Source organism: Sturnira hondurensis, unplaced genomic scaffold (assembly GCF_014824575.4).
Source record: "Sturnira hondurensis isolate 20B ecotype Veracruz unplaced genomic scaffold, ASM1482457v3 Scaffold0018493, whole genome shotgun sequence".
NCBI classification, from domain to species: domain Eukaryota; kingdom Metazoa; phylum Chordata; class Mammalia; order Chiroptera; family Phyllostomidae; genus Sturnira; species Sturnira hondurensis.
Genome location: NW_028091124.1, coordinates 251,644 through 264,122, shown reverse-complemented (window position 1 = coordinate 264,122; position 12,479 = coordinate 251,644). Strand labels below are relative to the sequence as shown.

Here is a 12,479-nt window from a genome sequence, read left to right as displayed (position 1 = left end):
CTATTTGTTTTTGAAAAAGTCTTTTGACTTCACAGTCCTTCTTTCTTGGCAGACACTTCTGGGTTTTGCGTTTTCAGCCTCCCGGGCTCCCCATCATGGCCGGCTGCTGGCTCCCGGCGGGTGCTGACAATGGCCTCCCCAACCTGGGGCATAGAACAAAATTGTCTCATTGCTGCTCTTTCATGGACAGATGCCCTTGTGATGAGATGTTTTACTTGTCCTGAAATTAGGATGCGAAGTACGGCTACAACCGTGTTTTCTCCGATAGGTGCCCAATAGTTTTTGTTGGAGACTGTTTTTCTCCCACTGATGGATTTGAAATGTCACCTTCGTCAGGCACGCCAGCACCCTGTGTACTCGGGTGTGTTTTTTCACCTCCTTGGCAGATGTGCGCCAGGACCAAACATCTCACGTGCTGTGGTTTTCAGCAGTTCGAGTACCTGACAGGGCTAGTCCTCCCCTTTTCTCTTTCAGACACTTCTTGGCCTCCTCTGCATTCAGAAATGTGCATTGGCCGTGGAACAGCCTCTCTGGTTTCTCAGATTGCGCTGCTGACGCTCTGACCCAGACAGTGGGCTGCCCCAGGAGAGCCGGCCTGTCTGTGGGAGGTCTCTCCCCTACCCTCTGCTCTGCCCGCCCGCCCCCCACAGTGGTCTTTACATGATCTTCACAGAGCTTCCCTTTGCTGTTAAATTTGTCCCAGGTGCTTCGGCTTTCTTTGTTGCTCTTCCGGGTGCAGTGGACTCTTCCTTTCTGTCCTGAAGACAGTGCTTATGTGTGTGTGAAAGCTGTTGATGTCCACATAGTAACATCCTCCCACCACCTAATGGAATTCCTTCTTTTTCATGATAGTTTTGTACTTGATGTTCTTGGATTTTCAGTTATTTAGCATATCTGCAAGGGATGGGTTTTCTTTGTCTTTTCTGATTCTGCCCTGTGTTGACTGATATGTGGTCGATTGAATGTCTGTGTTAGCACAATAGCGGCAGACGAGCTGCTGGGAGGGACCCATCTGGTTGGATGGTGGACAGTCACCTGTCTCTTCTGTGGGCCCAGGAGCGCAAATTGGATTTTATGAGATGCCTTCTCAATGGATTAGTGTGGTAATGAATGTCTAATATATTGATTATCCTCTACCTTTTGAATAACTTTATTTGTTTATGGTTTATCACTCTCTAGTTGTTGCTGAATATTGTCTGCTTATGTTTTATTGGGGATATTTTTATTTATGTCCATCAGTGGACGTTTTTCTGTGGGGCGTTGTGTGTGGGTCTGCTTGCAGTTTAGGGGTTCCTTTTCATAAAAAAGATTTAGAAGGGATTCCCCACTGCCGTGCTTCGGATCAATTTAAAATTGCTTTAGCAATGTCGGGTTCTTTGTGAAAATGCCTGATTCTGATGGGGTTTGTAAGAGTTGAAAATGTATTTCAGGTGACCCAGAGAATCCAAAATTCCTTTTCTTACCTGAATGTAGGATAATTGACTTGTGGAACTTCTTTAGTTTAATAGAATTTTCTCCAATTGAGGAGGTTAAACACACCTCCATACATACACCTATATGTGTATTCATTTGTGTGCATGTCCATATACATGTGCATCCCTTCACACATGTGTCCACCCATGCGTGTCACATGTGTGTGTAAATACAAACGTGTGTAGCTAAGTGTATGTTCACACCAGACTCATGAACCCTCTCCTGGGTGTGGGACTCTGCCTGACCAGGGTCCGTCGGGCACATGCCGCTGTATGCCTACACACGGATTTGCACTGCTGTCCCTTGGCCCAAGCAGCAGGCCTCCTGGGGCGAACCCGCTATGCTGTGCAGGAATGGGAGGCCTGGCGGGACTGCACCCAGCCGGCAGACGGGGTGCCAGGCAGTGGAAGAAGAGGGCAGGGCTGAAGGCAGCAGAGCAGTGACAGTGGTTTGGGGACCAGGGGTCGGTGGCGTGCCTCACGTGGGCTGGGCCCAGGGACTGGAGGGCAGTTGAGACGCAGTCCCTGGCCTTCAATCTCGCCATCAAGGAGGAGCGACTCCCCCAGACACAGGTATGCACGGCCGCCAGCAGCGTGGGACCGGAGGTGAGCACCCGGCAACATGATAGTGAGGCGGAACTGGCTGAGATCAGGGGCTTGCGGGTCAGGTGGCTGGCCAGGTTCTCCAGGGACATGTCACAGGTCAGCGGAAGGAAAGTAAGAGGAACTTTCCTGCATGGGGACTAGCCTGGGTGTACAGGTTGCGGGACTGTGCACTTGAGCTGAGGGACTTAGAGTGCTCCTGGGTGACCCCAAGGAGCCCCAGCCCCACCCACCTCCAGTCCTGCAGCGACTTGGTTCCCTCAGCAGGGAAAATAGAGAGGAGAGACTGCATGATTATCCCAGTGACGGTGGGTGAAGGTGTGCAGAGGACACCTGGCTTGAAGAGAGCTTTCCTGGGTGGTCTTACGACCCAGGGGCTGTCAAGGGGTTGGATGCGGCAAACCCTGTGGTTTCCGTGATTTCTGACCTGTCCACCCCAGGAGGAACTGGCTGGTGTCCCTCTGAGACGTCCGGGTTGGGGGCATTGTCCTCGCGGTCCTCAAATGCACAGAGCGGGTGTGGCGTGTGGGTACACCTCTCCACCACCGGGCACGTAGCCGGGCTGCCCCTGACACCTACCCGAGGGGAGGACAGGGGGACCTGAACCTGGAGGGTGGCCTTCCCCTCCCTCTTGTTGTGTTTTCAGTGTGAGGCCCCCGCAGCTCCCCCTCCGCACTGACCAGGTGCGTCTAGTTGCGTCTCTGTGCGTCCTTGTTCGGAGGGCATGTAGGGCTTTGTTCCTTCAGATGAGAACTCTCACTTTAGGAGCACCAGTCGGAAAATCTGCCCTGACTTGTGTGGCTCAGTGGATTGAGCCCTGGCTGGGAACCAAAGGGTCACCAGTTCAATTCCCGGCCAGGTCCCCAGTAGGTAGGGGGCACATGAGAGAGATAACCACACATGGATGTTTCTCTCCCTCTCTTTCTCCTTCCCTTCCCTTCCCTTCTCTCTAAAAATAAATAAATAAATAATCTTTAAAAAGAAAAAGAAAATCTGGCAGTTAAACCTGAAGGAACATGATGTCCTTTGGGACAGTGGAGGTTTGCCGTAAACATTTGCATAGATTATTTTTTAATTGCAAAAATGACATGCCTGTTGAAGAAAATTCAAACATGACAGAAACTCCTAAATAAGGGAAAACTGAGAGCCCTGGTCCCCTCACTCCCTGGTTTAGTGCTTTCACTGTGGTCACCGTGGTCACCTTTGAGACACAGTGTCCAGCCGTCCAGACTGGTTTCCATTGCACGCGAACGGGCCGTGTGTGTTTCATCGAATGGGGTCATGTTACACACACTGCATAGGTATGGAAACTCTTTCTGTGGCGGAACTGCAGTCTGGGACTCATTCCACAACTGCAGACGCAGGGTGCGTGCCTGTTTTCCGTTACAGAAGCCCCGCCGCTTAGTCCCCAATTCTCCGCTGGGTTTGTCCTGCACATCCCGCTCTGTCTGGTGGGGTGGGCGAGTGTCTGCAGGAAAAAGTTCCAAAAGCAGAATTGCCGGGGCAAAGACGTTTTGCACAATTTAAATTCTGAAGTGTTTCGAGCGGCCCCAGCAGCAAGTCCACTGCTGGTTTTCCTCGTGTGCCCCTAGAGGGTGTTTCTCCAGCCGGGTCGCCACAGCAGTCGGAGACAGGCTGGATTTCTCAGTGTGGCTGTAGCCTGTGACTTTGCTCCAGGTCTTTCTCTTCAGAAGTTTCTCACGTTGGCGTAGTCAGCTCTCTCAGCCTTTCCTTTACCAGCTCTGCCTAGGAAGACTTTACCCGCCCAAGAGCCTGGACCTATTCCCCTCGAGCTGTTCTGGGCTTCGGGGTGCCAGCATTTGGAGCCCATCGCCCGCCTCGTCTGAGAAAGGTCCCTGTCCTTCCCCATGAGCAGGAAGTACCGCCCGATACTGCGTGGGCCACTGGGATCTTAAGCAAACATGGACTTCGAGACCCACCTTCTTAGTAAATACCAGAATTTGATGAAGTGTTTACCAAGACTAAAAGTGGTTTCCGTTTCCTAAAGTTACAAAGAAATATGACTAAACACACTGAGAATGTAAAATTGAGAGAATTTTTTTAGTTTCATTTGGTGTCAGTTTCTGAGTACAAAAGCCCCAGGCCTGATTATTTGCTTTGTGACAGTTTGTAGCCTTCCTGGAAGGAAAGCAAAACGAGAAATTAACTGTCACGCAGTTTGTGCGCAGGAAGCCCTGTGCCCCAGCGTCCGTAAACTCCACGGCCCCTTACTCCCCTCTGTACTCGCTGTCTCCTGTCTCCCCACAGCTGAAGTGCGACGGCCAGCTCTTACTGACTCGTGTGTGGCGGCGTTTGAACCTGATAGAATGTGACTACTTCGGGTTGGAGTTCCAGAACGTCCCGTCCTACTGGGTAGGTGCTTCTCACTCGTTTGGAAATAGGCTCCAAATGTGTTGTAGTGTCCTGTCCACATCCACGGGTCACCAAGAGCCTTGAGGACGACTGCGGGATACAAGTAAGGTAGTTCCCAACTGGAATGCGACCGCTATTGAGGCCGCGCCGACGGGGGCGTGGCCTATAGCTGGGGGCGTGGCCTATAGCTGGGGGCGTGGCCACTCGGGCGGAGGCAGGCGCGCGCGGTGGGTAGTGCGAAGTGTGGCTGGTAGAGGGGCTGCTTAACAGACTCGTTCTCTTTCCTTAAATCCTCTTCAGGTTTGGCTCGAACCTATGAAACCCATCGTTAGGCAAGTACGAAGTAAGTCCTTTTTTTAACTCCTTAAAATTTGTTCATTTAAGATACGCTGGTTCTTGACTGTTTAAATATGGGGTGTGATCAGAGGCGCTCTGTCATCACAGCGCAGCCACAGAGGGAGCGCCAGTGGCGGACGGGCCTGGAGGCCACCGTGCCGCTCGGCGCCGCCCCCACCCGGCTCTGGGCATCCACTCGGGTCTGGGCGGTGCGCCTCACGTTCGGAGGCGGTGTGCCAAAGCTGGTGCGCAGAGTCTAAGTCAGGAAGTGACATGGAGGGTCTTCTTTTAGTTGGCGTTTTTAATAAAACATAGTTATAATCATAAACATAATTTTTGTGAGTCTGTTTCTTAAATTTTGAAAATTTAAGACATATGATAATGCTCTTAATTCTTATATAGTTGTATAGTTGTAAAAAACCTGAATTTACCAGGTTTTTTTCCTAAAGATTTAATTTATTTATATTTAGAGAGAAAGGTAGGGAAGGGAAAAGAGAGGGAGAAAAACATCAATATGTAATTGCCTCTTGTGCACCCCCTACTGGGGACCTGGCCTGCAACCCAGGCATGTGCCCTGACTGGGAAGCGAACTGGTGACCCTTTGGTTCACAGGCCCGTGCTCAATCCACTGACCTACACCAGCCAGGGAAGCAGGAACTTTTTAAGGACTAAACTAAGGCTGTAGAAGTAACTTTGTTATTCACTGATGAGCTAAGGACATTTCAGTTGCTATAGCATTTTAGCAAAACAATTCCTTTTTCCTTTTTGGTGAAATTATATGGTTGTGTTGTAAAATTGCAGGAAAGCTAAGATACTCAGGTGAGCCGTTCCTCATGGTAATTAGGTTATTCAGGTTTAATGTGATGGTGACTGGTGACAGTTTTCTCTCAGTAAAGTATGTAAGGAATTAAAAAACAATTTGTATTACTTTATTATTATTAACAATTATTATTAAATTTTTATTAACAATTTTTATTATTTTATTTTTGTGAACACCTTAACTTTTAAAAATAAAAATACTTTAAAATTTTAATGTGTAATTTCCTGCCTATTTTTAGAGTTTCCTTGAGAAACCTCCATTTAACACAACAGTTTTGAATTTCTCTTTAATGTATATGACTGGTACTTAGGATTCATAATTTCATGCATAGGAAATTTCATAATAGCATCTTACTTGGAAAGATTTGCTTTAACAGTCCATTTGAAAGTACTAGCTCAATTATATTGTAACACATGGGAAAATAGCAAATGCAGAGATTGGCCTTATTTGTGACACTTAAATTTTTTCTTTTTCTAGGGCCAAAGAGTGCAGTGCTCCGCCTGGCGGTGAAATTTTTCCCGCCTGATCCGGGTCAGTTGCAGGAAGAATACACACGGTAAAGAGCCTGCTCTGAACAGGGCCTTGAACTCACCTGTGTTCTCCCCCAGCGCCTGGTTCACCAGGTGTTCAGGGCATGTGTGTGCAAAGAATGAGTGAGCCCAGCACTCACATAAAAATTGTGATCCACGTGTAACAGAGAAGAGAAGCATTGTGGCAACTAACCCTTGTACACACACAAATGTGGAAGGGACTCAGAAGGTTTGTAGTGCAAATTGAGAATAAGAAATGGGGTATTTGGGTACCATCTAAGTGGTAGTCTCTAAATGAGCACAGATTTGTACATGTGCGTGGAGTTCTTAGGAATTTTGCCCATTCAGTTGCCTCGAATCAACAAAACACATTTAATTAGGAGAAGTAGCAGGTATGTGAGCCCTCGTGACTGGGTGCGGCGGAGCTGCGTCTGGCAACTTCCTGCTGTTCTCGAGCTCACAGTCCACTCTTCACAGAAATAATTGTAAGGAGACATTGAACATTTGTCTCACCTGGGCAATAGGACTGTGGAAGATTTTCCTCTTGTGTTTTGTGTGCCCATTTTATAATAAGAATGAAGCAGCAACCTCAAAACTGACTCAAAGCCCAAGGTCAGGTGTGAGACAGCAGAGGGCCAAGGACAGTGAGGGAGGGACAGCAGGAACTGCCCCTGCGACGAAACACAGATGTGTCCAAGATGGCTTAGGACCTCCCTTTACCCAGTTTCACGTGTCGTTCACCACCACAGAGCTGCAGGCTGTCAGTGTGAGGAAGCGACTCCAGGGACAGCGAGGATTCTTCACAGTGAACACAGAACAATCTCGTCAGCGACCTCTTAGATCCCTGGCACTTTCTGAACAACCCACCCCTGAGGGGACAACTTCTGAATATATGTCCATATACAAGGGGGCACCTGTGAAACCTGAGACTACCTTCTGGAGGGCGGGTCCCTTGCAGTACAGGTTTCCACTCAGTGCATGTTCTAGAAACCCATCTTTATCAGTGCGCCAGCTGGTGGTGTTGTGAGAGGCTGCGTTCAGCTTCAGTGCATTTTTTTTGAAGACTCAATACTTTTGCCTGTTTCACGATGGGAGACTTACGAGCGCACCTGCCCATGCTGCACTGAGTGTTCAACAGCTTTTGGCTAAAGGTGGCATGACCCCCATGACCCCCATGACCCACCTTCCCTGTTCACCCAGCCTCACCCCAAGAAACTTGGTTTTTGTTTCCATGGATGAAAAAAGTCCTCAAAAGGAAGCGTTTTGCCGATGTGAAAGAGGTGAAACAAAAAACAGCAGAAGCATCAAAACCGAAGAGTTCAAAAACTGAGCAGTGGGAAAAATGTCTCAGTCGGTGTATTGTGTCAGATGGAAAGTGCTCTGAAGGTGACTGAAGTTTAAACATGGAAGAATACACAATTTTTATAAATAAATTCTGATTTGGGGGGATATTCCCCCTCATACATACCTGGAAAGTGATGAGTAATAGGTATTACCTAATTCAATGTCTTGGGTTTCATTTATGAAACAGTACTTGTTTATGGTAAGAAAATAAAAATGTTAAAGGTACGTAGAGTTAAAGTAGGGCTCCCCTTGGCCCCTGCACCACATGCTGCGCAGGGGAGCCCCTGGCGTGCGGCTGGCCCGGTGCAGCGGCATGCCCTGCCCAGGGACTCTGCCAGAGGGATCGCCCCGCCCACCCTCAAGAGCACGGCGGGGAGGGGGGGTGCTTTCCATGTGAGTGCACACAGGGCTGCAGCCTCATTTACTTAACCATTCTCATTTGTATTCAGGTTATTTCCAGTTTTTCTCTCTTATAATGCTTCCAAAAAGCACCTTTGTCCACATGTATCCCTGGGCTCTGCAAACACTTCCGCTGGAACAATTGGGTTAAGGGTGCGCACCTTTGCGCTCTAAGAGCTCGCACTGGACTGCGAATCCCAGCAAGGGGAGAGAGCATGTGTCCTGCTCGCTCTCGTGTTTCCAGACCCTGTGGCGGTGCGTGGGTCTCTGTCTGACCCGGTAGTTGCTGTTGGTGAACGCCGTGAATCCAGTAGTGGCCTTGGACCGCCTTCCCATCACGTCCTCTCCAGTGGTGCCGGGAGTCCTGTCCCCAGGTCCCAGCCAAGAAATCTCATTCATCTGCTTTCAGGTTCACAGCCACGTGTGATGCTGTATCTTAACTGGGTGTTTCTGCTTTTTTACACAAAGTCAGTGCAACAGGCGTGAGTGGCGTGCTGTGTGCCAGTTGGGGCTGGGTTCCTGGCAACTCTGCCTCAGCGCACAGTGGCTCTGCTGTCGTCAGCAGCAGCTGCTTCCTGCAGCTGCGTGCTCTTCTGCGACAGAGACATGGGGAGTATGTTCTAGAACCTTTGGAGCTGATCTGTCTGATGTTTGGATTCCCTTCTAGATACTTGTTTGCCTTGCAGCTGAAAAGAGACCTGCTGGAAGAGCGTCTGACCTGCTCAGATGCCACGGCGGCCCTCCTCACATCCCACCTTCTGCAGGGTTAGTACCGCCCACCGGGCACTGGTGGGGGCACAGGCAGCGCTCCTGCAGGCAGAGTGTGGTTCTGCACACGCGGCTTTTCTGGGAGTTTGAGATTGGCTTGAAATGAAAAAAGTACATTACTGAAAGCTATTGGACTTTAGCTACCATTTTAAAACCATTTATAGCCTGCAAATACATGAAATTGGAAAGAAACTTGTTCCTCAAGAATTTGAAAAGCCCTAGTGGGAAAACTGATTTGAAATACATTATCATGAAACAAACCCTGGACACAGTAGTCTTGAGACAGCTTATGAACAAAGTGTGTGTGAAACTTAAACACAGCAAGTCATACATACACCTGTGTCTTCATCTGTAAAATGCAGAAAAAACCCTCCTCACCTGTCTTTGTTTGCCTTCATAGCATAAGACATTTGGGAAAATAAAATACAAACTTGCCCTGGCTGGTGTGGCTCAGTGGATTGAGCGCTTGCCTGCAAACCAAAGGGTCGCTGGTTCGATTCCCAATCAAGGCACATGCCTGGGTTGTGATCGAGGTCCCCAGTAGAGGGCGCATGTGAGGCAACCACATGTTGATGTTTTTCTCCCTCCTTTCCCATCTCTAAAAGTAAAAGTGAATAAAATGTTTTTTAAAAAATACAAATCCTTTTTTTTTTTTTAAGATTTTATTTATTTATTTATTTTTAGAGGGGAAGGAGAGAGGGAGAGAAACATCAATGTATGGTTGCCTTTTTGTGCATCCCCTGCTGGTAGTAGCCTGCAAGGAACCGGTTTGCAACCCAGGCATGTGCCCTGACTGGGAATCGAACCGCGATCGTCTGGTTCGCAGGCCCGCGCTCAATCCACTGAGCTACGCCAGCCAGGGCACAAATCCTTATTTACTTATATTATTTGTATATATTCATTTCTCTACAGATTTAAAATAAAAGTAGAAAAATATTTTAAATCTGTAGTCAAGTAGTAAGTTTATTTACTTAAAAGTTAAAATTCTTGACTGTCATCCTCTCATCTCAGCGGAAATAGGGGATTACGATGAAACGCTGGATCGCGAGCACCTCAAAGCCAACCAGTACCTGCCCCACCAGGAGCGCTGTCTGGAGAAGGTACTGGAACTCCACCGGAGGCACACGTGAGTGAGTCAGAGCGGCATGGGCCCTGGGGCAGCCTGCACTAAGGCTCTGATGAAAGCCACAGCTGACCAAAGCTCCCAGAGGGTGTGGTCACTCTGCTTGAGAAAAGGCTGGAAAGGACATCACGGCCGGAGAGGAGTGGGGATGGGAGTGCCAGGGGCCGGGATGGGTTGGGGTAGAGGCAGCCCTGCTGTGAGCAGGCAGGGAGCTGAGCGGCTGGTTCCCCACACTGGCTCCTGCGTGTTTCCTGGACTGAAGCGAGGGAGGCCTGGAGGGGACCTGCTGGAGCAGGAGGGACTGAGCGGTGGGGACGGACCGGAGAAGGCTGCACCAGGGTGGCCCCTAGGCCAAGGGGAAGGTGGCCACGTGTGGACCAGGGGGTGCTCCACAGGCAGAGACCGGGGCCTCTGGAGGGACACCTTCATTCTGTCAGACAGCTCCGTGTGGGTGAGGCCCTCAGTGCCTGCTGTCTGCCTCTGGGCTGGGGCAGCTTGAACAGCTCAGACCAGGAGTCCAGCACGAGGACGCCATCCTGCAGATGCACGTGCTTTTTCACGCATCCTCCACTCACCAGAGCTTAGGCCTGCCTTTCGCATGCCCACGTCGGGCAAGCGCTTGGTGTGCAGGTGTGGCACATGTGCCAGTGACAGGCAGAGCCCACGACGGGAATGGTGGTGAGGACACACGGTGGAGAGGTTCCCTGGAGGCTGCTGTTTCAGGGGGCAGACCAGAGGCTGGGCAGAGCAGGAGAGCTGGCGGGAGGCTGCAGTGCTGGGGCTGCAACTGGGCTCCGTGCCAAGCTGGGCATGTCCTTAGGTGCTGTGTGTTATAAACTGTTGTGACCCCCGTTCATGGGTAAAACTGAGTGAGGGCATGAGCTCCGTCTTGGGTGTGGCAGTTTGACCACCTCTCAGTGTCCAGGTTCAGCACATCTGGGCCACCTTACAGAAGCCGCAGCCCTGGGCACCCCTGGCATGGCACCTCAGGTGTTATTGTAACCCGGCTAGTGGCAGGGAAGGGGCAGGAGGTCCAAGGGTCACCTGGACCCGAGGTCCAGCTGGCAATGGGCCCTCTCCTAGTGCCCGCCCAAAGGAGATGGCCACTTGTTCAGGGTCTGTCCCTGGAGTTGGGGGCAGGGTCCCTCCCTGCCTAAACACACAGAGCCAGGGCTGGCCACCTGGAGGAAGGGGTGGACTGGCCTCTGGGACGTGCCCACCAAGGCAGCAGCGCCCACTTTGGGAGGCACAGACAGATGGGAGAGAGCAGAGCCCAGGGCAGACTCCTGAAGACTTGCTTTGGGGGATGCATACAGGAGGGGCACCCACAGCGACTGTGAGCTAGAAGAGAGCCAGGAGCATGGGGACCACGGTCACTGAGGGAGGGGCTCCGGGAAGGGGCCATGGCCCCTAGGGGAGGCTCACCAGCAGGCATCGTGAGTGGGCAGGAGCTGGCCTGTGGGCTCAGCAACGTGACAAGGCCCCACGGCCTCGGTGAGGTTTGGGGTGGACCGAGAGGGAGGTGGGAGCATGGTGTCAGCCTGTGAGTGGGGACACTGAGCAGCCTGCCTGTGGGAGGTAGGCTGGGGACCCGCCCGTGTGTTTGTGTGTGCACAGACATGCCTGTGTGCATGTGTTCGTGTGGTGTGTGCATACATATGTATGTGGTAGGGGCTGCTCTAAGTCTCAAAAGCCAGTGAGAGAAGTCAGGTGAGCTGCTGCCCACAGCACGCCCTTGGACCCCCTCCAAGGGCGCGGCGCTGCCTTTGTCCCCCGCCGTCACCAGGATGCATCGCCCATCTTTACCTCTGTTGGTTACTCTGTGTAGGTTTGTTAAACGCAACAGTGTGTACCTTCCTGAAATCCGATGAGTTCCCTGCGTAGTTCATACTGCTCTCCCTGGCCCGCCAGAAACACCCTGTGACCCCGAGCAGGACAGCAAAGAAGGTTTCTCTTGACTTCTGCCTGATGTTTTTTGATGTTTGGAGGTTGCAGGGCTGTAGAAGCTGGTGTCTTGGTTCGTCTGCTGCTGTAACAGACCCCACAGGCCAGAGGTCCAAGACCAAGGCCCCTCAGACTGGGGACTGTTACAAGGAGACTAGCCCTGTTCACGAGGGCACCCCCCCAGTCACCTCCCAGAGGAGCCCTTGCAAATACACCATTGGAGGGTTAGGGTGCAGCATGTGAATTTGGGAAACGAAACCATTCCATTTGGAAGCTTCCAGCCCATTTCCCCACCCCCCGTTTGTGTCCTTGCAGGCAAATTATATCTGTTTCACCCCAACACCCCTCCCATTGTAAAGGCTCTCCTGAGTCAGATGTGGGGGAGACCTGGGGACGGCTGGTCCTGAACCACAGCCCCTCCTGCTGTGAGCCTGCGAAGCCCAGTGGCTGGACCGGCTTGGGTGGACGTTCCCACCGCAAAGAGGGGGGATAGCAGGAGGAAAGGGTGACGGGTGCCTAACAGGCCAAATGGCACTGACCCTCAAGTCTCGAGCACAACCCTCTGTGGCCCAGGGCCTGGCTCCCCTGGGCCCTGCAGCAGCTCCTGCCAACGGCTCCACCCCACACGGCCCCCCGCCTGCGCTCCCTCTGCAGCTCCAGGCAGAGGGACCTTGAGACCCAGACAGAGGCGGCCGCACCCCATCCAGCCCTGCGCCCCGGCCTGGGAGGGGGCAGCTCCATGGGTCCTGACATCGTGGAGACAGCCG

General features: G+C 51.5%; 1 protein-coding gene across 3 annotated transcripts in view; it reads left to right on the top strand.

Annotated features, from left to right (window-relative positions):
• The window catches only part of FARP2 (FERM, ARH/RhoGEF and pleckstrin domain protein 2), an 86,816-nt gene that overhangs the window by 25,065 nt on the left and 49,272 nt on the right, over window positions 1-12,479 (top strand). For all 3 annotated transcript variants that reach the window (XM_037069269.1, XM_037069267.1, XM_037069268.1), the window contains exons 3-7: window positions 4,344-4,448; window positions 4,749-4,791; window positions 6,082-6,160; window positions 8,545-8,642; window positions 9,657-9,771. In XM_037069269.1, the coding sequence (XP_036925164.1) occupies window positions 4,344-4,448; window positions 4,749-4,791; window positions 6,082-6,160; window positions 8,545-8,642; window positions 9,657-9,771 (440 nt within the window). The remainder of the gene's footprint in view (window positions 1-4,343; window positions 4,449-4,748; window positions 4,792-6,081; window positions 6,161-8,544; window positions 8,643-9,656; window positions 9,772-12,479) is intronic.